The sequence below is a fragment of the Aristolochia californica genome, unplaced genomic scaffold (genome assembly GCF_029961685.1).
Source record: "Aristolochia californica isolate CCGP_79_NKW_82.1479 unplaced genomic scaffold, dmAriCali1.0.hap1 SCAF_9, whole genome shotgun sequence".
Classification (NCBI taxonomy): Eukaryota; Viridiplantae; Streptophyta; class Magnoliopsida; order Piperales; family Aristolochiaceae; genus Aristolochia; species Aristolochia californica.
In genome coordinates, this window is record NW_027182290.1 from 1,285,919 (window position 1) to 1,308,949 (window position 23,031).

The 23,031-nt window shown below is 39.7% G+C and overlaps 5 protein-coding genes and 1 pseudogene across 5 annotated transcripts; 4 read left to right on the forward strand and 2 right to left on the reverse strand.

The window, feature by feature from the left end:
• The first annotated feature begins 230 nt into the window (after window positions 1-230).
• On the forward strand, window positions 231-791 carry LOC137941462 (multifunctional methyltransferase subunit TRM112 homolog A-like). The gene has a single exon (XM_068786894.1). It carries the CDS (start codon window positions 314-316, stop codon window positions 680-682), a length of 369 nt encoding a protein of 122 aa, XP_068642995.1. The 5' UTR covers window positions 231-313; the 3' UTR covers window positions 683-791.
• Window positions 792-1,781: 990 nt separating this feature from the next.
• Window positions 1,782-5,442, reverse strand: LOC137941109 (ras-related protein RABH1e). Its single transcript, XM_068786373.1, has 6 exons — window positions 5,232-5,442; window positions 3,556-3,626; window positions 3,053-3,141; window positions 2,478-2,589; window positions 2,284-2,374; window positions 1,782-2,190 (listed from the first exon to the last, which is right to left on the reverse strand). Exons 1-6 carry the CDS (start codon window positions 5,346-5,348, stop codon window positions 2,047-2,049), a joined length of 624 nt encoding a protein of 207 aa, XP_068642474.1. The 5' UTR covers window positions 5,349-5,442; the 3' UTR covers window positions 1,782-2,046.
• A 1,167-nt stretch (window positions 5,443-6,609) lies between these two features.
• LOC137940394 (sugar transport protein 5-like) lies at window positions 6,610-9,026 on the forward strand. The gene is made up of 3 exons (XM_068785432.1): window positions 6,610-6,859; window positions 7,074-8,026; window positions 8,397-9,026. Exons 1-3 carry the CDS (start codon window positions 6,727-6,729, stop codon window positions 8,832-8,834), a joined length of 1,524 nt encoding a protein of 507 aa, XP_068641533.1. The 5' UTR covers window positions 6,610-6,726; the 3' UTR covers window positions 8,835-9,026.
• A 90-nt stretch (window positions 9,027-9,116) lies between these two features.
• LOC137940128 (sugar transport protein MST1-like) lies at window positions 9,117-13,199 on the forward strand (annotated as a pseudogene).
• Window positions 13,200-14,683: 1,484 nt separating this feature from the next.
• LOC137941963 (protein CURLY FLAG LEAF 2-like) lies at window positions 14,684-15,789 on the forward strand. The gene is made up of 2 exons (XM_068787604.1): window positions 14,684-15,027; window positions 15,123-15,789. The coding sequence occupies exons 1-2, from the start codon at window positions 14,794-14,796 to the stop codon at window positions 15,543-15,545; spliced, it is 657 nt and encodes a 218-aa protein (XP_068643705.1). The 5' UTR covers window positions 14,684-14,793; the 3' UTR covers window positions 15,546-15,789.
• Window positions 15,790-16,301: 512 nt separating this feature from the next.
• LOC137942038 (carbon catabolite repressor protein 4 homolog 1-like) lies at window positions 16,302-22,212 on the reverse strand. The gene is made up of 11 exons (XM_068787709.1): window positions 21,902-22,212; window positions 20,082-20,808; window positions 19,819-19,905; window positions 18,448-18,531; window positions 18,283-18,366; window positions 18,087-18,179; window positions 17,916-17,969; window positions 17,728-17,819; window positions 17,439-17,550; window positions 16,874-17,024; window positions 16,302-16,744 (listed from the first exon to the last, which is right to left on the reverse strand). The coding sequence occupies exons 1-11, from the start codon at window positions 22,015-22,017 to the stop codon at window positions 16,557-16,559; spliced, it is 1,788 nt and encodes a 595-aa protein (XP_068643810.1). The 5' UTR covers window positions 22,018-22,212; the 3' UTR covers window positions 16,302-16,556.
• Window positions 22,213-23,031: the final 819 nt, after the last annotated feature.

Consider the following 23,031-nt stretch of genomic DNA (forward strand, 5'->3'; position numbering starts at 1 on the left):
AATTTGGGTCAATTTGTGGTCCTATTGGCCTAGGATCATGATATATGATATTATTTTCAAAAAAAATAAAAGCTTGGGGAAAATTTTCTCTATTGTTGGAAGGACGATGGTGGAAAAACTGTTTTGGTGGTCACCTCATTAAAAAGAGTCACGAAGTTTCATAAATCGTATCATCCTTCACCACTACTTTCCATTAATTGGGCTTCTGCTGCGGTCTGGTTAATCCCGCTCGAACCCGTCTCTCTGTCTATATAACCCTACTGCAGCTTTTCTGTTTTCCTGGTCGTTTCAGTTTTGTGAAGGAGCGGCAAAAATGAGGCTCCTGACTCACAACATGCTCTCATGCAACATCAAAGGCGTCTCTAATGGCTTCCCTCTCCGCCTCGAAGTCGAAAAGTTCATCGAGAAAGAGGTCGAGTTCAACGCAGATTTTCTCCGGAACATTTTCCCGAAGATCGAATGGAAAGCTCTCGCGGACGCCGCCAAGACCCTTGGCTACGCTGAACTGCCGGAGGAAGCCGAACCATCTATGCTCGATTCTGACGATTTCTTGAAAAAATTTCACCACGCGTTGTTGGAGCTTCATGTCGATGAAGGAGCATTGATTTGTCCCGAGACTGGGAGGAAGTTCCCAGTCAATAAGGGGATCCCCAACATGTTGCTTCATGAAGACGAGGTTTGAGATAGAGATAGGATTTATGTTCTCATTGGCATCTCATCTATACATGTTTTGATTTGATTTTATGTGTTTCGTGGCTTTTGCTTCTTGAAGAGAGAATATTTTACTTTCACTCTTTGCCGTTTTGGGAGTTCTACGTTTAGGGGTTTAGGGCTTTTGGATATTTTGGCCAAAACTAGTAAATAGAGTATAGAACCCGAGGTTGAAGGAGTCTGGATTTGGGGTTTCGGGGTTGAAATTGGAACCAGAAGACTTTTTAGGTTTGCTTCAGATTCTGAATTTGGGGTTTCGGGGTTGAAATTGGAACCAGAAGACTTTTTAGGTTTGCTTCAGATTCTGAATTGAGGTGTGGGTAAATTGCCGTGGAGCTGAATCTAGGGTTTTGGGGAGGGAGATCGCCGCCTAGCTCTCAAACCCGCACGGAGTAATGTGTATGTAGATTGTTATCTTCGACTTCCGAGTTGTATTCGTGAGAGAAACTGTTGACTATTATAAATGTCTCTTGGCACTGAATCTATTGCCTTTATCAAATAAAGATGGAAAAAAAAAAAAAATAGAACCATTGGGAAACGATTGATAGGGTTCGGACTTTGGGAAAAAGAAAGAGGGAGCGTAGATAATGAACTGTTCCGTCATTGTTTTTTTAGACAATCTCTTCATATTACTGCAAAGGTTGCAGTAGGCCTTTTGATCTTCCAAGTGTTACCCTTAACAACTATGGCACTTTCCCATCTAAGAAGGCCGAAATGAAAAGAGTTCAAGGGGACAGCCAGCTTCCGGCACATCCCTTCTGTTCAATGCACATTCAGCAGGAACACAACGCGGAAAATTATCATCTTGCAAAACAAAGCTTCATCCCTAAGATTTTGACGTTCTTCACATGTGCTTCTGGCATGGCCGGATTCCAATTTCCGGCACTTTGACAAGGCGGCTATATCTCACAATCTTAAGAGTAATCAGCTAACTTTAGGCGTCTAATATTCTCCACAACTGTATCTTTCTTATCCTGCCGTCGACTTGTACAGTGAATTACGACTCTTAGTAGACCCTGTAAGAGTTGTGCAAGTGGATGCAACTATTGATGTACGGACACAATTTCTCGTAAAACTTAAAAAGAATCGAAGCAGATGAAATAAAATTAACTAGTAGGTACATCCACGTAAAACTGAACAAATAAACAAAAAATTGAAACTTATACCATGGTAAAAGGCTTCACATTACAATTAAACATCTTGTGAGGAAATGACCCATTTTGTAGAATCCGCTAAATCTTCACATCTTGGCCAGCTATTGCAAAATTCTCATGTCTTGCATCCGCCTTTTCTATTTGTATTGAGATGGATTAAACCGGACTCATTTGTTCACGTTTAGCAACTACATCCGCCAGATTGCTGCTCCGTGTGCGATGCGTTCACTGTGGGTTTGAGATTAACATCAACCATATCTTCCTGTTTTGTCGATGAGAGGGTCTCCATCCCAGGCAAGGCAGCAGCTATCTTACGGAAGAGTGGCTGGACATTTCCACAGTGCAAATGTTAAAAGCCATGGGCAAGTAGAGCACGAACCAAAGAAACAAAGAGAAAAAGAACCAAAACATCATTCACCTTGATGTTGAATCCTGCTTTAGCACTCGTCTCAATGAACATAACACCAAAATCACGGGCCTTTGCATCCCCTTCCTCTATAGACACTTGCCTATATCAACACCACAAAACATGGCCAAAAATATAATTATAATCAGACGGTAAATGGGAAATATATAAAATAAAAGAAAAAATCAAAATCAATCCGATGTTACCTCTTATCCACAAGATCTGTTTTGTTTCCAACCAACACGATAATCACATCACTCCCACGTTCTGTTCTTACTTCCTCGATCCACTTGGAAGTATTCAGAAATGACTGCCGATCTGTGCACCATGTCAAGCAAAAGATTAAAATCAAGAGTATTGTAGTTTGGTTGTTGAAAACCTTCAAAACCTCTGTGATACCTAGCAGTAATGGGGAAGTCAGGATAAAGCCTTGATCATGCACTATATTTTTTTACTATTCATAATTATATGAAATACAATGAAGATCGGCATATAACTTATATAATTAGATGTCAACCATAAACTGGCACAGAGAAGATCTGTACAAGCCAAACTTAAAAGTTGCAAGAATATTCAAATACATAAGGTCGTCAAAAGTGTCAATGTGTGCACAATTGGAGTTCGCATTCATTCATTTGCGCTCATATGAAAACTACTTTAGTAATCTTCAGCATTTAGTCGACTACACTCTATAAAATAAACAAAATAAAAAGATTTAAGAAACCAAGAACTCATCACAGCTAGGTATTAACAAAAAAAAAAAAAAAAAAAAAGCACTTACTTGCAACATCATAGACAATAACTGCAACAGAAGAATCTCTGATATAGCTAGGAATGAGACTCCTAAACCTCTCCTGTCCAGCAGTATCCCTGACATTTTTTTATCTCCAACAAGTTAGGTGTTTGAGTTTTCTATATAAATGTCAAAACGAAGCATGAACCTACAAAAGCACAGTTTCATCATACAAGAGTATGGAAGTTTAACACCTCTCATGTAATTATGGCATGTAAGAAGCACATAACTGGATATTTCAAAAAAAAAAAAATCAAAAGAATCTCATGAAATGGCGAATTCCCCACCAATCACAAATGTTTATTGAAGACAGTAGAACTTGGTCTTGCCACTATAATTGTCTGTATCTGTTTTAAAAGCATATCTAATAGTTTTAAGTATAACCATGATAGGTGTTTAAAAAATAAAAACTCCAACCAAAGTTCTGAGTCAATGAACATTGCACAATGGATAGTTTCCATAATCTTTCAAACAGGGAATAGATGCCCTACCAAAGCTGCAAACGAACTGTTCGATCTTCCAGGTACATGGTCTTTGAAAGAAAATCAATGCCAATAGTAGCCTGCACAAAATGATAAACAACATTAACTGTGATCTAAAAGGCATTTCTGCTCATTGATATGTCCAACACCTTCTAGCCAAAAATGTATTCTCTGAGTGTGTATTTGTCTTTGATCACAAAAAATGTCAAATGTAACCTAAAAGGAATTTCCACCCATTAATATGCCCAACAGCCAAATAGTAGAATGAAATTCTAACTGAAGAGTAAAACTGTGTTTAAGCCACAGTTTTTGGCTGAAAAAATCTTGTTCTTAACCTCTAGCCACAGCTCTGCCAATTTCTCTTTTCTTCTTCATTCTCGCCTAATCAAACATTCCAGGAAAAAAGGTACAGATAGCTTTTTAACTTACCAGTTCTGGATCTCACAAATAGCCAAACACATCCAATTTTTTTACGAAGATTAATATCTAGACAGGGCAACAAGCAAGGCTTTATTGTTATTCTTTTTAAGCACCCTAGACAAGTAGATCACAAAGACATGAAGAAAGGATGAAGTTAAATCCATGTTGTGCTCTTCAAAACCTAATCATGCACTATCCACTTTTGTAGCCAAATCTATCAGCATTTTTGTTCTAAATATAATGCAACTAATTTCAAATTCATCCACTAGATCAACAAACAAAAAATCAGATTGCTTCGGAGCTAATGGCTACAATTCAATGACATGCGAAACCTTCAACTCCAGCAACTCAGTTCAGAGTTCTGAATATGTTGAATAATGTTGAATATTCATACACTGATGAAAATTCAATTATAGCTGACACAAACAACATCATCTTCTAATGAGCCCATTCCTCGCTAAATCAACATTTTGGTGCATAAAGGTTTAGTAATTCAACGTTTCACAAAAGAAATTAGTAATGTGCTGTAAATGTCATACGCTCATTTGCATCAGTAGATATATTAATACGTGCATTTACCTTTTGAATTAACTTGAACTCGTATTACTTCATTTCATTCACTATTACAAGGTTCAATTTTAGTTTCCTTCTAAGCATATTGTTTTAGACTGACAATCTAGGAAGATGCAGAACAAACCAGGCCACCTTTCATCTACGGATACGTCAAAAGTAAAAAAAAAAAAAACAGAAATTAATGATATAGTACCGTTCAAAAAAATGATATAGTGCTAGAATATCGATGAGATCATCGCTTTCCAATGGATTCCTGATATCATCTCGTAGAAAACGTAAATCAAAATAAATTAAACTATTCGAACATACGAGACGGTTGACATGAGTAAATCTGATGATTGATGCAAATCAGTAAAACCAATACATCAAATAAAAAAGATATAATGGAAAAAAAGGGAGTAAATCAATAGATACAAATTCTATTGATAAATAATCAGAAGATACCAATAGCATTGTGAATTCACAATAACCACGGGAACGCAGCCTAAAAACCATGCCATATCCACGAATTCCTGTTTCAAGCATCCTATATTGAAGATCCAACAATAAGAGCAAACTGCGAATAGAGTCAACCATACAATCTAATGCACAAACCAAAAGAACTCTTCCGAATGATCAAATCTAAGGCAAAGACATCGGATCGCCACAAAATCAATCGAAGTAAATGAGAAAAAATGAAAACGGAGAATTACCTGATACGTAGTGTCGAATTTATCGTACATGAATCGAGTGATGATGCTGGTCTTACCAACGGACTGATCCCCCAAGAAAACCAGTTTATACTTTGCCAAAGGTGAAACAGTCGCCATTGGTTTCTTCTTCCTTCTCCGCAGAGAGGAAAAAAAAAAAAAAAACAAGATCTGAAATGGAGGAGGCCTTCAAAGAACGAGAGAATGAAAAACCAGGGAATTTATATCAGGGGAATGGGAGAAGCAGCCAACAACGGCCAATTAAGACGCGGAAACGCAGTCAACTCCTTCAAAAGCTGGTGACGGAAAGAGAACACCCCTTACTTTCGTTGAAAATACATCCATGTCCTCGTACGAGTGTATATACTCTAGGCTGATTATTTTCAATAAATGTTAATTGTATTTATGAATATCTAATTAAATATTACACTCACAAATAGCATGAAGGAAAATAAAAATTTGATAAGAGTTAAAAATAAATAAATTCATGAAATTTAGAAGCTAGGATCGATGTTAACAAATGAGGAGCATTACCTCATAGTTGCTCCAAAACTAGACCAAAATTAAATTCTTTTCATTTAAAAACTTAGACAGGGTTAGCCAAAAGTAGCCCTTATAAACTAATCACAAGCTAGATTTTTGTCGGATACATAAAAATTTGAGTCAAATTCATCTAACTCGAATCGAAACTGATTAATCTGATAGACAAAGTTGGGGCAAGTCGGAAGGGATTTGACCTGAACATAAGGGTTGAGTCTCTCCCTATAACTTGTAAGTCCGATCCGACTTATCCAAATCAAAAGTCGACTCAAAAATTAAAAAAATCATTAAATTTTATTTCCTTCATTTTTAGAACTTAGTTTTTAGAACAAATACATTCAATATTCACCCCTTTGAAAACATTAACTTAATTTTTATTATTTATACAAATTAATTTATTTTTAGTGTAAACACCATAATTAATTTTTACATTGTTTCCTCAAGCGGCACAAATGCAAAAAAAAAAAAAAATACTTTTTCTAATGAAAAAAAAAGTCAAAGGAAAATTGATTTTCCCGTATTTTTATTTTCGTATGGTAGCACGAATGCGTAGATGAATATGATTGATAATAAAAAAAATTAAATGAAAGATAATGGAAGAGTAATATTATACACCCACTTAACATGTAAATGGAATGAAAAGCAACCGTGATCTTCTAGTAGTTAGTCACTTGACTCCTCGATAGGTAGTTGAGAGGAGGTTGGTTTCAAATGGAAGGGTCGGTTGATAATGAACCATCTACCAGTCTCTTTATTATAACTCACAAATAAATCTCTTCCAAGCAATCAAAATCATGGTTGTCTTATCACTTGCCAACTACCAATATAAGACGTCGGAGACGCATTTAGCTGCAACCAACCTCATGCTCTCTGCGGGAGAAGTGGGGGTTGTTGAGGTGATCACTGACCAGTGATCAGTAACCACTCCGGCGAAAATCTTTCCCGCTAGGAGGGGTTAATGGCCGGAGGAGATTTCAGCGTCAATGGTGACGGGAAGAGCTACGGCGGAAAGGTGACGGCGTCGGTCGTCATTACCTGCATCGTCGCGGCGTCTGGAGGATTGCTGTTTGGGTATGATATTGGAATTTCAGGTGAGGAAAGGAGTTCCCCTGATGGTGGAAAAGCTTTTTCGTATTCCTGTTAAAAAAATGGGTTTCGGAAAGTAGTGATTTCTTTGATCTTTCCTTGCATTGCTGTTGATTTCACGACACCCTTATCCTCGCGGAAATGCGATTATCAGAGACTGTCTTTGCCTGATTGCTTTCATTCTCATTCATTAACCATTCAGTAATCCCAATTTCACAGGGGGAGTAACCACAATGCAATCCTTCCTCGGAAAGTTTTTTCCGTCAGTACTAAGGAAAATGGAGGACGCCGAACGAAACCAGTACTGTACCTATGACAGCCAAGTTCTCACTCTATTCACTTCCTCACTCTACCTAGCCGGCTTGGTCGCCTCACTCTTGGCTAGCCAACTCACCCAAGCCCTGGGCCGTCAAACCACAATCTTGATAGGAGGACTCACCTTCCTCTCCGGTTCCGTCATCAACGCCGGAGCCGTCAACGTCGAAATGCTCATCCTGGGTCGGATCTTGCTTGGCCTCGGCGTCGGCTTCACCAACCAGGCCACCCCTCTGTACCTCTCCGAGATGGCTCCTTCCAAGTGGCGCGGAGCCTTCAACACCGGCTTCCAGTTCTTCCTCAACTTGGGCGTAGTCATCGCCAATCTCATCAACTACTTCACGGCCCGGATCCACCTCTGGGGCTGGCGGCTCTCCCTCGGCTTGGCTTTGGTACCTGCCTCTATCATGACTCTAGGCGTGCTTCTAATCCCAGACACGCCGAGCAGTTTAGTCCAGCGCGGGAAGCTGGAGCGGGCCCGCGAAGCGCTTAGTAGGGCTCGTGGGTCCAACACGGACGTGGAACCGGAGTTGGCGGATCTTGTACGCGCAGACGAGGTCTCAAAATCCGCCAAAGTGGTACCGATTAGAAGCTTACTACGTCGGCGGTATCGGCCCCACCTGGTGATGGCGACGGCGATTCCGCTGTTTCAGCAGCTTACGGGGATCAACGTGATCGCCTTTTACGCACCGGTTCTTTTCCAGACCGTCGGGTTCGGGGCCGATTCAGCGTTGATGGCGTCGGTGATACTTGGTTCGGTTAACCTGGTCTCCCTCGTGGTGTCCACTTTCGTGGTCGATCGATTTGGACGGAGAGTGCTTTTCATGGAAGGTGGGGTCCAGATGATCGTCTGCCAGGTAAGTCGGATCTTAGTAGATGATGTGGATTGACCAAAAGGTGGATCCACTTTCATGAGCCCGCTGGGCCCCTTGCATCCACATCGCTAAGATGCTGGTCACCGAGTTGACAAATCAACCCGAATTGGAGGGGGGACGAATCTTATGGGTCAGCGAGTCACAAAAAATCGCAAATTCCAAGCCTGCTGCCTTGAGACACAAATTTACCAATGACTTAGATGAAAAAAAATGAGAAAAATTCACGTAAATGTGTCGGAAGAATTTTGACACGTGTGAAATTTTTATTAAATATATTTATTAATTAATTATAGCACTAATTTCTGGTTTATTTATTTTTAACGAGGCGATATTTATTGGGGTCTTGGTTCAGGTGATCGTGGCTGCTATACTTGCGGCAAAAATTGACGTGTCCAGCACCCAGCCACTATCCAAAGGCTTCTCCCTTCTGGTCTTCGTCCTAATGTGCATCTACGCAGCCGGGTTCGGCTGGTCCTGGGGTCCCCTCTCCTGGCTCATACCAACCGAAATCCTGCCGATCGAGATCCGACCGGCCGGCCAGAGCGTCGCCGTCGCAGTCAATTTTGCAATCACTTTCGTCCTCTCCCAAACGTTTCTCTCCCTCCTATGCCATTTCAAGTACGGCACGTTTTTATTTTACGCTGGGTGGATCGCGATCATGACGGCGTTCGTCGCATTTTTCTTGCCGGAGACGAAGGGAGTGCCGCTGGAGTCAATGCACAGGGTGTGGGAGCAGCACTGGTACTGGAGAAGGTTCGTTACAGAAACGAAAGCAACGAGTTTGCTGTGATTGGGAAAGAGCAGGTGAGAAGTCATTGTAGATTGCTGAATTTGTTAATGCATTTGTACCAAAGAAGAAGGAGAGACGAGGCTTTTGTTGTCTTCACGAAGACAAAACCTGCTTCAGTACTGTACTCTCAGAGGCGTTTTTACTCGTGGTGGGGTGATTTCATCGAATAGATGTTGTGTTCATTGATTGAAACGAGTGTGTCCAATAGAGTGATCCACCTCACCCACGCAGTAGACAAGCATTTACTGTTAGATCCAAAAAAATATCTTTTTTGAGGAAAGCCTTTCTGATCCAAACATAAACTGTGAAGCTTGAACTTTGGAGTCTTTGGACACGAATGGAAACAAGGCTTCGTTGACGACAGACTCTCTCTGTGTCATCCAGTCTCAATATTTTGCCCACGCAGACATCACGACAAACCCTAACGATAATAAGACGACGCCTAGTCACCGAGTATATTGACCAGAGTGGGCCCACTGAAAAGATACACGGTTATGATCATTGATTGTTCTTCGTGCAATGCAGAACAGAGATCTTAAATGTTGGGGAAAGCAGTTTGAGTTGCTGCTCCCTCTGCTGTGGCTGGCAGTTGAACGACGAATTATTCTGCTGGAAGAGGATCTCATGGCCGGTGGAAAATTTTACGTTAACCGCAGCCGTAGTCTGAAGGATTACAGTTACAGCGGGAGATTAACGGTATCGGTGATCATCACATGCATCGTCGCTGCGTCTGGAGGGTTGATCTTCGGATACGACATTGGAATCTCTGGTAAAATTATCTTCTTTTCTTCATTAATCAGGATCACTTTCTTTCTTCCTAGCTTCATGATTTGGCTTCGGCTTCTTGCCTGGGGTTTCATGGCTTTCGTTAGTCGACTCTGGTAACTGAAATCACTGCGATTATTCTTCTTCGATCCATTCGATGATGGTTGTTTTGTAGTCGATAACGCCAAATTTTAGACATTTCTCGGAACTCTCCCCGTGAATTTGAACCCTGACGATAGCTTAGGCCGTGTTTCCGAAGCTCTGGGAAGTTTCAGACTGACGTTTGGCGTAAAATAGGTAGTGGGGCGAGAATTACAAGGAAGGCGAGAACCATGGCGTTTGTTTTTACTTCCCAGGAGAGCGGATTCCGTAAAGCTGGTGTTCTGTTTGATATACAAAAACCGAAATGAAAGATGGAGGCACTTTGTAAGCAGATGATCATTCGCATGCCAGAGGTCAATATCACTGCAAACCCATCGTTAAAAACAATGAAATCTTTATTTTTTAAAGCTGACTAATTAGTAGTTCGTGGTTTTTAGCTCAGTTGAACTGCAAATGATTGCCGATTAACAACATGAGAGATAGCAATGGATCAACCAGACGACTGAGTAACCGAAAATTCCATTACATACTTGTATTTATCTAGCTAATTAACACCGATTATTTAGAGCCTAATAATATAACAGCTCAAGAAATGGTTTTATACTCGAACTTCGCTAACGTCGTTTCGGTCACCGTTTGTAATGGTTCAAACCAGGAGGAGTAACGACAATGGAATCATTCCTCGGGAAATTCTTCCAGGCCGTGCTGAAGAAAAAAATGGCGGACACGGACCAAAACGAGTACTGCATCTACGACAGCCAGATTCTCACTTCCTTCACCTCCTCCTTGTACGTAGCCGGCCTCGTCGCCTCCCTGACAGCGAGTTATCTGAACAAAGACCTGGGTCGTCAGTACACCATGCTAATCGGCGGTGCCACCTTCCTGATGGCGTGGGGCCTTCAGAACGGGCTTCCAACTCTTCATCGGATTGGGCGTGGTGGGGTCCAACCTCGTCAACTACTTCACGTCCCGGGTCCACAACTGGGCTGGCGCCTCTCCCTCGGCCTCGCGGCCGTCCCTGCCGTCATCATGACGCTCGGGTAAATTCCTCGTCCCCGACACCCCCAGCAGTCTCGTCCAACGAGGAAAGCTCCAGCGGGCCCGCAGCGCCCTCCACCGTGTCCGTGGGACCGAAGCTGATGTGGAAGCAGAGCTGGACGATCTCGTCCGTCCCGACGAGATCTCAAGATCAATACAAGAACACCCTTTTAGAACCATCTTAAGGAGACGGTACCAGCCCCACCTCGTCATGTCGGTGGCGATCCCTATCTTCCAGCGGTTGATGGGGATCAACATCATCGCCTTTTACGCGCCAATTTTGTTCCAGACCGTTGGGTTCGGGACCCACTCCGCATGCAGGGAGGTGGCTTCGAACTGAGCCGGCGTGAGCGGCTCGAGTTTGGTTCGATTTCGGCTCAGTATACGTTTTCACGAGCAGCCGACTTTAATGAGAGGTGTAGATTCAGGGGAGTCGGGACCGAGGAGTAGGACCGGAGCGCTTAGCGGAGCGGGAACAAGAGAGAGGGGAGAAAAATTCTTCCTCCCCTCGTCACCACCGAGCCCCTTCGTGCGTTGTTGTGGCCGCCTCCTCGCCAGCCACTTTTTGCCTTTTCGTCGTCGTAGATTCTATGGTCGTCGCTCGATTTCTTCCCCCTCGTCTGCCTTTACCTTTGTTTTTATCGCCACCACTACCGTCACCGAAGAAATTTTCCCTCGGCTCCCCCCCCCCCCCCCCCCCGTGAAGATGATTTCGCACGTGCGAGATCATAAAGTGAAAAAAAAAATTCTTAAACTCTCCTTACTCATGGCTCTTGAAGAAATTAAAAATATATTTTAGTAGAAATAAGGATTAGGCTAGAAAACTGTATAGAATTTTTTTGAATAAGTATTTGATAGTTGATGTTGTAATACTTTAGTATGAGACAATTTTCATAGTAATTTTGTGTTTGATATTTTATTTAATTAAAAATTTATTGATAAGTATAGTAATATATTAGATTGATTATTAATTTTTATTTATTTCCCTATAAGAGGCAATAAAAGGTCCATTTAATTTTCCTAAGAAAATTTTAAAATATTTCTTGTAATTTTCTAATAAGTTACCGATAGTAATAGGATTTTATTTAAAGGTTTTTTAGAAATATGTATCTTAGGAAAAATATTTCTAGTTTTTCCTATAATATAAATTTTCAACGGGAAGGAGGCCATAGTAAATTTATGGCCATATTCAAAAATTCAAAAATAAGCTAGACAACATTTGGAGTAAAAAAATTAATATTGGTGCATTCTAATACATTATTGAAATTCAATCCTAAACCTCCACTATCATTTTTTTTTTAAAATGTATGTATAATTTTATATATAATTTATTTGACATATATTTTATATAGAGTATTACTTGTAGGTTATGCTCGAACTCTGCTAGAGTTTGAGCTCGATCTTGGTTAAAATTATTAGGCTTGAGTTCGATTACAATTTTAGGTTCGAGGCTAGGGTCTGTTGAGCTCGAGTTCAAAATATTTAAATCAATATCGGCTTGAATAAGGTTTAGACTCAACTGGATTCGATATCACCCTTATACCCAATTTTAAGTAGAGGTCATTCCCAATTTTATGTAATATGTATGCATAATTTTATATACAATTTATTTGACATGTATTTTTTAAAAAGTTTTAAATATATGTTGGAGCACGAACTCGAGACTTATATTTTTTGAAAAATTTTAAATAAATATTGAAGCTCGAGCTTTGCTCAAACTCAGTTAAAATTATTAGGCTCAAACTCAATAACAATTTTAAACTCGAGCGTAGGCTCGGTTCAACTCGAGCTCGAGTTCAAAATATTTAAATAAAGCTCGGCTCAAACATAGTAGGTTCGGGCTCGGCTCGGCTGGATGCCACCCCTATCGGGCACTTGAACCTGAGTCCATCCTCGTGTCCACCTTGGTGGTTGATCGGTACGGACAGCTGATCTTGTTCATTCATCTGTATGGTAAGCCTGGCTTAATCCGACGGTAGGATTGCTTTCAATTCAACAGATGAGATTAATGCAACAAATACAAATTACTAATTAACCGTTGAAATGAAGGTCGCCGTGGCATGTGCGCTGGGAGCAAAGATCGGAGCCGGAGGGGAGTAGCCCTCTCGAGGGGATACTCGATACTGGTACTGGTGCTCATGTGCACCTACGCAGCCGGGTTTGGGTGGTCATGGGTCCATTCAGCTGGCTGGTCCCGAGCGAGATATTCCCGTTCGAGATCCGGTCGGCGGGGCAGAGCATGACGATCGCCCTCAACCTTGGGGCCGCCTTCGTGCTCGCCCAAACATTCCTGACAATGCTGTGCCACTTCAAGTACGGAACATTCTTGTTCTACGCCGGATGGAACGTAGTCATGACGGCGTTCATCCTGATTTTCTCGCCGGAGACGAAGGAAGTGCCTTTGGAAGAGATTTGTCACGGAGGAGGACAGATCCATGCTCACTCCTACTCACTAGTTAGATTTTCAGACGTTGGTATAATTTTATAAATAAATTTTCAGGCGCCTTAATATAGCAAATGAGAAAATCCCAAATTCATGCAAGAATGTAAATTTTGGATAATATTCAGTAAAATGATGAATTAGACGCTATAATTTAATACTAACGAGAGTAATAATAATAAAAAAAATCAAACACAAAAAAAATAAGATTGATATATATTCGCGTGAACTTGAAACTATGTCCCATCTTCTATGGACTAGGTCCATATATTTAGAGTTTTGATGATTTTTCTTCAATGGAAAAACTAGGAGAAGTAGCCATAACTCTTTGAGTTCCATTAAGTCACTCTCATAGGCTGCCTATTGCACTATGGAGTAGCTTAGAACATTTATTCTTAGAAGAGGGGAAGAGAGGGGTTTTAGTGATTATTCCCCATGAAGCAAAACAGAACTTAAATGGGGAGAGAGGGGAAGGTGAATTACTCATTTAACAGAAAATTGGGGATGAGAGAGAAAAAGAAAGAGAAAGACGTGAGGTCATGTAGGGATTTTAGGAAGGTGGGTGGTAAGGGTAGAGAGGGAAACCAGTGAATGTCTTTAAATCGGGCATTAAAGTGAATTCAAGGAGATTTAATATAGGCAGGTGGATATGAACCCAAGACAAATGACTACAGCTTCCAACTGCTTTAAATCGATCTCTTCCCTCTACAAATCCATTTAATTCTTTCCTCTGTAAGGCCTGAATCCCAAAATCTTCCCCTCTTGGAATGAATTGTAAAAACCTTAAAATCTTTTGAAAACAAATTCAACTAGGATCTCCAACTCAAGATTCACGAGTGACTTTGATTTCTTTGTCATGGCGTTGAACAAGTGATGGCTAATATCACATGGAAGAGTGGCAACAGCCAGCAATGGAGGTTCACCAGGCAGTGTCCAAGTGAGGAAAATTTTAAATGTGTAACAGTAACATGGGTATTTTGGGCATCACACTTGAAGAGAGAAATTTAAAATTGGGTGGGTTTTTATCCGTTTCCTCCACCTGGCTGTGACTGTTTTAATTGGGTATTTGAAGGGTGTTGGAGGCTTTAAAGATGGCTTCCCTTGGTGACCCAGATGAGGAAGCTGGAGTTAAGGAAAAGCGATGGCATTCAAGCTTCCTTCAACTGTATACAGACTCCCATTTAATGACACCATTTTCATCTTTCTATGTTTTCTTTTCCTCTCTTTTTTCTCTTTATGGCAACTCCCTTACAGACTCTGGCTTGGCTTCGAAGGTGGCTGCCGGCTGGACTTCTCTATTGGTGACCTCTGCAACAGTTTTGATGATTTTGAGCTCTGTATCTTAAATATCCGGAGGTGCTCATATTGAATTTATAACCAGCTGGGAACTGAAAGAAGAGCCGAGCTGCTGAGGGGTCATGTCAAACCTCGGAAGGACCCATCAATACTTTTTAAAGCTATTCGATTAGATTCTCTCTTGCAGTTCTGAACCTGCAAATATGGATCAGTTTTAGCCTACAAAACCCTCTCAAATTCGCCCTTCTCTCGTTCACCTATCCACTTCTTCTTTCTTCTTCTTCTGAGAGAGAAGTCTCTGAATCTTGGATTCAATCCATGGTCTCCTTTCAAATACCCTTCCCAACTAATCAGAGGAGTATAACTGACTACTCAGATGACAACGCTGCATCCAAGAAGAGGAAATGGGGATGCGTGGAGGACGAAACCACTCGACGTCAATCCATGGCCTCCAAATTCTCCAAAGCCCAATCTGCACAAACCCTACTTAACCTGGGCCTCCAGCTCGAGACTCCCCTCCCTTCAGAGTGGCAACAATGCTTGGATCTTCAGGTAAGCTTCAATCCCAAGAACAAGCCAGTTTCCTTCTATTCGTAAAAGACGTACATCATGCATGACGATGATGAAATACTTGTCAATCCATGCAGTCCGGCCAAGTTCATTTCTACAACATTCGGACTCACAAAAGGACCAACCGGGACCCCCGAGAGAGCCCGGAGCCCTTCACCTCCTCCCTGCCCATGAGTCTTGATCTGGAGCTGAACCTTCCCTGTGAGGCCACCGGGATGGAGCCGGAAACTCCGTCCCCCAAAAATTCGAATGATTCGTCGTCACCTAAAGAATCCAGCGGTCTGGACGGAGCACCCAAATCTTTGCCGTGGGTGTCGCTTGAGGAGGGCCAGGAAGAGATGATGGCAGCTGTGTGCATGAGATGTCATATGCTGGTGATGCTCTGCAAGTCCTTCCCCACTTGCCCCAATTGCAAGTTCCTGCATCCTCCACGCAAGAACACTTCCAACCAGTTCAAGCCCACCAGCCTCAGGCTATTGTGCTGCGAGGATCGACTCTGAACCTACTGTAACACCACTGCAACAAGAAAGAGCAATAAATGACAGAAATAGTGAGAGCGTAAAGAAGGTGGAATCGATTGCCTTGTAAATATAGGAATTAAAGTAAGCGCAGTGAGAGAATTTGAGCATCCTTGTTTTCTAGTTACATGGATCAGAGATAGTTTTGTTAATAGTGAAAATTTTATAAGATAGGCGTGGGTGTTGTTACTTAGATTCTTAATACATGGACAGTGTCAGTGAGGGCACATCCAGTGCCTCCCCAAAAATGGTTCGCTCTGTTTCCTGTTAATTAGTCGTTGGAAGTGCGACTATATCGTCCAACCCTACCGCCTTTGTGCACTTTTGGCGCAGGTGATTAATGACTGGAACGGCGAACGAATATGGATTAGACTATTAAACACGGTCAAGATCCACCCCGCATTGCAGCTCGCCTTAGCACACTTTCCAAACCCTAAAATTTGATCTGGTACGATGATTTATTTTGTTTCTGGATACTAAAAAAACTCAAATCCAATAGAAACCACCCATCAGTACAAAACCCGGTAATAAAGACAGATTAAAAAGAAGTAATAACCAACTAATGTAGGTGGATTTTTTTATTTTTTTTTGTGAGTGCTAAGTAATGTAGGTGGATATTGAAATGATTCATGTTTAAAGGATGGGGTGCTAAACAAGTGCCTTTAGTGTATTAGTGATCTTCTGATAAGTACGCGTAATAGCCACTGATTGACAAAATTAGACATGTCATTAATTGCAGAGGCGCACCAGCAGGATGTTAGAGAGCTCTCAACGTCCTAATAATTCTGACCAGACTATCAGAGCAGCTACTGAACCACATATAGCACCCATCCTGTGTATCGTAAGACAAAAAGAAGAAAACAAGGAACAGAACCACAAGAAGACCAAATGAACCGAATAGATTTGGATTTTCTTCCCATGTCCAGCATCCAACATCGGAAAGCGACAATCCATTTTCTTCTCACAGATTTCAGCCTCTAACAAAGATGCATCTCAGGAATAACTACCGTTTCTCTTCTGCTCACCCAAAACAGGCAGTGAACTCTTCTGGACACCCCGGGGGTAATGGAATCTGGCCATGATGGCAAGGTGGTCGGATGACCACTCAGTCGATGGAAGAAAACTCTCCAAAGATGCAGTGCTTAGAAGATCTAGAAGACCGATGACCTCTAAAATTGTCGCTGTTTATTATACAAGTATAAGCAGTCTCAGTAATGAAAATTGAATCTCAGAAGAATCAAGGCTCAATATAAGATCAGACAAGAAAACTTTTGAATTAGAATCCATTTAGAAAGAAATTCAAAGCTCACCAGAGAAAAAAATGTAATCAACAGTTCCAAGGAATCTCTGTCTGTAATTTGTAAAATATGGCTCCACTGTCTCCAAATTTATACAACTTTTGAGTTCATCAAAACCAACGCCACCATTCTCTGCCAGAATGAGGGCTGAGTAGGCACTGACCTAAAGTGCATAGAAGACTTAAGTTAGCTTTCTTTAGTAGTTCAATGCAACTGAGTTTTGCCATTAACAGAACCCTGACAACTAAAAACTTCCTTCGAAATTTTTACACCTATTGTAGTTTCATGGATTTTTTATTCTCAGTCTAAATTACTCACCTTTTCAGCTGAAGTAGAATCAAATTCTTTTACTTAAATAAATTTTAAATAACTGTTCAATATTGTGAACAACGTTCTGATAAATTTTAATTGATGCTTAACTCTTTTCTTTTGAAGGATATGGTTACTTTACTTTTTCTTTATATCTTTCAAAACATAATTGTCTTTTCTGAATGATCTACAAATAGCGTCTATAAGTTGATAATAGTCTTGTCGTGGCTATGACACTAACCCATCAAATGAAAAAAAGTATGCATACCAATATAAATTTGTGAGAAAGGTTAATTTGTTGAATTATGCCAGTAGGGTCAACTTTCAGCTCCTCATGACTTGGATCTACTTTGCCCTTCACAATAAGATCATAAACAGCACTGAAGTAACACAAACAAGACACAAATTTAATAAACAAATCAAGAATATAAAACTCAAAAACAAACATCAACCTGTATTTAGTCAAAGAGAATTGCTATATTACGATAAAAAAAATTACCTACTTTATAGTGACAAAATATGAGAAAGGGGAAGAGATAGAGAGAGAAAGAGATCACCTTTTAGGGAGAGAGTTCAAATCCCCGCAAAGCAGCAGAGGAACTCTTTGATCACCAATATCCTTTTCAAGTATACTCAGAAGAGTGTAAACCTACATAACATATGGTTACAAACTCAATAATCTAAAATCAACTCACACATGTCAAAAAGCAATAACTGGAATTAACGCAAGAATTAAGGTTAGTACCTGCAGTAGTTTGACATCTGTGAGCTCTTTACTAGCAATCACATGAGTATTGGCCTGAAAAGGAAAGACACATTTTAGATGAAAATGTGAACATTTTAACAACATCAAAGATCCCATCTATAAGCTTATCTTGAATCTAAAAGTGCAAAAACACCTAACAATAAACAATACCACACAAATTAAACGGCTACTTCTGGATTGTGAAGTATTTGAAACTGGATCATTTTCCTTAAGCTCCAGCATCACTACCACAGCAACATTGTCCTGTGAAGAAAATGTTAAAAATTTTTGAAATGATTACAACCAACTAAAAAAAGAAAGACAAAGAAAAAGCCAAAAACACATCAATAATAGAATTTAGCAGTACCTTCATCAAACGCCGCATATGTGTCCCCTTCAATTGAATCCCTAACTCTTGAGTAAATTGTACTAGAGCTGTACTAAATTCAATCTGCAAAAAAAGCAACATTCTCAAAATCATTGAAATTTATACTTTCAAGCATGAACAAGGATAAAAAGTGATTGTAATGACCTCATAACTCTTAATTTCTGTAAACCGATCACGACGGAAGAAGGTTGCACAACCATCACTAACAGATTGGGAACCTGTATAGACCTGCATAAAGTCCAAGGCAAAATCAACTAAAACAAGAAGCTGCAAAGATGATAAACTTTACTTTAAGACTTATGTGAAACCGCAGAGTTTTAGCTACAAAATTCCCAGAAAAGTGTATGCCGGTACATAATATAACAAAATCACCACCAAAATCAATCAGTTGGCAAAAGCTACCTAAACATTAAAAAAAAAAAAAAAAGCCAATATTTAGAGCAAATGCAAAATATTTCTCTGATACAACAACACTCTTTGCCAATTTAACCCAAATAAAGCCAAATTACAATACCAAATAAAGAACCCAAGTGAAAATAGTCAGAATCAACAATACAGTGACTACAAAAATGAGACTAAATTTGAGAATCACATTTTATCCGTAGTATCATCTATTTCAAGGTTAAATAAACAGGAACTTCCAAGTCGTGCATTTTATCCTGAAGACAAACTTTAGTTCAGCAACATTCTTATTTACAATTCAGTGAAATGTACGCTAACAATTGAAATGTAAGACAACATTCTATTGCTAAATTTAGAAAGTAGCGAATGACCTCTTTCCTTCATTTGTGACAGGAGTTCGCTGCAATTTTACTAATCATATTCATATGACAAGTGCGTCATATAAATGTCCAGCACTTTATTGTTCTCCTAGTGAAGATTTCTCAACTGACTTTTTTCCATCAAAGAGGTGCATAAAACAGGCTATAAAACAAACCAAAATACCACTAGAGATCAACATATCCTATTTTGATCCTCTCTATGAAAGCTTGAGCTCAGTAGGACCAATCTCTCCAAGTTTGAATAATAATGTTTTTACAGCCTGGACGTGGTTCAATGAGTTTTCTTTTCCTTTTTGCTCTTTTCTAGCTTTGGTTCTCTCAATCAATATAAAAGACTATTTTTTTACATCCCATCCTCGCATATAAAAGACACTGTGGTAGAGAATGTATACAAAAAATTGTATATCTGCCTACAAGTTCAAGCTCATTCGTTTTACCTCACAATCAGACCATTTAAGTATGAACCTTGCCAGTTATAAGGATGAACTGATGGTCATTGAAAGAGATCATTTCAGAGAGCGATCATCATTGCATCTTTATTCATTCACTCAATTCATTTGGAAAGAAGTGAAGTGCATTAAGAGATTAGAAAGATGTAAAACCATCACAAAGATACCTCTCAAAACCCATATACAGGACTAGTACATAGAGAGAGAGAGAGAGAGAGAGAGAGAGACTATGACAGTAATTGCTTCTGTATGAATTTTAATATGCTAAATGTAGTGAACCTTACACCACTTGTTTTTTTCTTGTATACAACAGAATATCCATGTTTTGCCAGTTCAGGAGCAAAGTAATTTTCAAAATGATCGCTTTGGACCTGCTCATCTAAAACAAGAGAGACATAAGTGAGTAGATAAAAGAGCATTGAAATAGCATAGACAAAGTGATTCCAGAAATTTGTAGAAAAGAATGTCATTATTAAGAAAGTAAAGGTCGTTCAGAAAAAAATGTCACTATGAAGAAAGTAATGGTTGTTCAGAGTCATTAATTCACCTCCTGAAGACAAAGAATATCAGCTTTATACCAGACAATCTCACGAAGCAGTTTTTGTCGACGGTATTCCCATGAAAGGGCCCATGCAGGGCAATGTGAATGAGCGTCCTCATTACCATATATTTCTGAAAGAAGATTATAGGAGAGTACACTGAAAGTTCGTGCAACCTTATACTCTTTAAAACCGTCATTTTCAGTTCCACAATGACAACCAATTTCGATCAGGCGACGAATATGGGCCTTGGGAGCAGCAATGACCTGACTTGTATATGTGATATTGGAAGGTCCCAGTGCTCTACCATCGGAATCCACAGCAACACAGTCCAGCCTCAAAAAACAGTCAATGTCCTCTATTTCAGGAATGTAAGACTCTGACGAACCCACAAGAAGTAATGAGTAATCATCAATGTTGATGCCAGTAGGGGATTCACGGGGGAACAAGAGATTCCTGGCTAATTGTCCATGATGTCTAAATGCAGTCCAGAAAAAACTACAAGTTCTAATATCATCAAAACCTTCATCTAGATCCAAAGACCTATTTACATTTCTGGAAGCTAGAGCATGACGTAGGCAGTGAACACCCCATGTATCGGAAAAGCATGTCAAAGAGCAGTAGTAACTGAGCACAAATGGGATTTTCAGGGCAACACAGCACAGACACTGAATATTTGCAGCCTTGGATGGGTGTACACAGCAAAAGAACTTCTCTGGCTTTTCCAATCTGTACCTATTATCCATTGGTTAGCAGATGTGTTAATCTCATGTAAAAGCAGAATGCTCACCACCCAACTCTGTAGATCAGAAAAATATAAAATAGATGGACAATGTATGTTGATGAAGCTTTATAAGGTAATGCTATTTGAAAGTCTCCAGCCAAACTAAACAAATTAGCATGTGTTTAATTCTGTAATCAATTTGGGAGATCAGCACAGAGAAATTTTATACACGACTTCAATTCTATCCCCATCTATCACATTATGCAATGATAGAAGGGTCAAAATGATCAGTTCACTGTAAATTTTCTGAGATTTTATTACTTGTAGCTTTAACCCACCAAACAATACCCACTATCTCTTTGAAAAGTGGTTTCATAAACAGATTTCATATTGTTAGTTGAGACCTGGGTGGCATGTCCAGTTTTCTGATGCTGACACATTCATGAATAATGAATTCCATTTACCAAAAAAAAAAATCCATTTACCAAAAAAATTAAAAAATAAAGCCTATCCTGAAATGTCACAGTTCTACCATTTGGTACATAGGAGAGCATATGGCCTTGAGAGAGCCTGAACATTCCTCCTCCACAGAGTATTTTTGGTTCAATTAAGCAGACTCTTGAAGGGCACAAAGTGAAAGTCTAAAATACCCAAGCTAATATATATATATATCATGACATGAAGCTTCTAGATAGAATTTTTACTGATAGAATGCAGCTATTAAACACTACCAGAAATAAATAAAAGACAATGTCGCATAAAATTTTCTAGGAAAGGATTATTTGACAAGAATCAATATATCGTATAGGTCTTATTGTTCCCCTAATTATATCCTCACACGACCTATCACAATTTCCAGGAAAGAAATGCAGATTTGCAAAACAGAGTTCAACTCACAAGCAAAAAATGATGTACTTGGCAAAAGAGAAAAGTGACTTGGACAAAAGGAGAAGCGATATGAATAAAAAACAAAGTAGTCTTTAAAACCTACTTCAGATGAAATTTGAGTGACAAAGAAACCATAAATGCTGTTAATACAGAGCTCAATTTACAAAGATACATAAAAACGTAAAAGTCATCTAGGCAAGATTCTGAGAAACCAACCAGCTGAACCTAAGGTTCTCCTTCACAACTCGACGCGACTGAGTGACACGAGGGACTATCTCGAAGCCCACAACGGGCGTTGTGAGCGCGATGTGAACTTTCAGTTCATATTGCATGCTTCCTGAGTCTTAAAATCAGATCCAAAGAAATAAAGAAGTGAAAGAATCAAAGCCATTCGAAGGCTAAGCAGCCAAGAAATGATAAAGAAGGAGCACAGATACAGAGCTCTTGAAACGATTCGGTTCTATAGGGATTTTATTGGTTGTACTTTTCCTTCCTCGGAGTTTCCGAAAACAGGCGTTCTTCCTCAAATTGATTTCAGTTAGGGTTTCTGTCTGATCCTTCCGATTTCTTGTCGCCACGGGTCTGTATAGAGAAGACGGGGGCGTGTAAGAATATGACGAGAATCAGCGATGCCCGCGGGATCTATAGAGATATTTGAAGTTTCGAAATTCGAAGAGTGGGTCCGAGTTTCCTGAGAACGGCAGATATCTGTCCGGCGAGACCAACCGACCCCGATTCATGCCCGAGCGTTTATGCGGATTTCATTTCTTATTACCACATGAGCAAAAACACAACTAACAAGTCTTGTGTCTTGTGAGGCCGTTTAATAACGATTCCTCACTTAAACAAGAAAATACGTGAAAGTGAATTCCCTGGAGAAAGCATCCAAATAAGGTAACGGCCCTATTTGTCACACAAATCTACATAAAAAAATTGTCACGAATTCATGTTCTTTTCGTGAAGAGAATTCTCTTGCTTATGAAGAAAAATAGAGCAAGAGAAAATTCTTCATAAAAGATGAAACTTCACTCTCTTTAAACAACATTTAAGTGATAACATGTAAGATTTTATTACATTTTCTTTCATCCGTAATTTTAAAATAAAATGTGAAATGTCTTTTTTCTTTTTTTTCACATTTTCGTTATCACATCGTAACACAAAAAAAAAAATTAAACTTTAGGTATTACACTTTAGTTGGGAAAAAAAGCGTGCCAATTTTATGAATATTGCTTAAAAGCTAATTTATATTTTTTTATTTTATTTTATTTTGCAATTTATGTGCTTTGAAATTACCTCAAATTTTAATTTAAGGACACCAATAGCAGGCGGATTCCGGTTCGCAATTT

Excerpts from the sequence above, each read along its gene's own strand:
- LOC137941462 (XM_068786894.1), top strand. The coding sequence starts at position 314 with ATGAGGCTCCTGACTCACAACATGCTCTCATGCAACATCAAAGGCGTC.
- LOC137941109 (XM_068786373.1), bottom strand. The coding sequence starts at position 5,348 with ATGGCGACTGTTTCACCTTTGGCAAAGTATAAACTGGTTTTCTTGGGG. Across the intron at positions 3,627-5,231 it reads AATTCGACACTACGTATCAG|GCTACTATTGGCATTGATTT; the intron begins GTAATTCTCCGT and ends CATTTTGTGCAG. Across the intron at positions 2,590-3,052 it reads TATTGTCTATGATGTTGCAA|ATCGGCAGTCATTTCTGAAT; the intron begins GTAAGTGCTTTT and ends CATGGTGCACAG.
- LOC137940394 (XM_068785432.1), top strand. The coding sequence starts at position 6,727 with ATGGCCGGAGGAGATTTCAGCGTCAATGGTGACGGGAAGAGCTACGGC. Across the intron at positions 6,860-7,073 it reads GTATGATATTGGAATTTCAG|GGGGAGTAACCACAATGCAA; the intron begins GTGAGGAAAGGA and ends CCAATTTCACAG. Across the intron at positions 8,027-8,396 it reads TCCAGATGATCGTCTGCCAG|GTGATCGTGGCTGCTATACT; the intron begins GTAAGTCGGATC and ends GTCTTGGTTCAG.
- LOC137941963 (XM_068787604.1), top strand. The coding sequence starts at position 14,794 with ATGGTCTCCTTTCAAATACCCTTCCCAACTAATCAGAGGAGTATAACT. Across the intron at positions 15,028-15,122 it reads AACAATGCTTGGATCTTCAG|TCCGGCCAAGTTCATTTCTA; the intron begins GTAAGCTTCAAT and ends CAATCCATGCAG.
- LOC137942038 (XM_068787709.1), bottom strand. The coding sequence starts at position 22,017 with ATGCAATATGAACTGAAAGTTCACATCGCGCTCACAACGCCCGTTGTG. Across the intron at positions 17,970-18,086 it reads GTAGCCGTTTAATTTGTGTG|GCCAATACTCATGTGATTGC; the intron begins GTATTGTTTATT and ends TTTCCTTTTCAG. Across the intron at positions 17,025-17,438 it reads TTTCTCACAAATTTATATTG|GTCAGTGCCTACTCAGCCCT; the intron begins GTATGCATACTT and ends TATGCACTTTAG.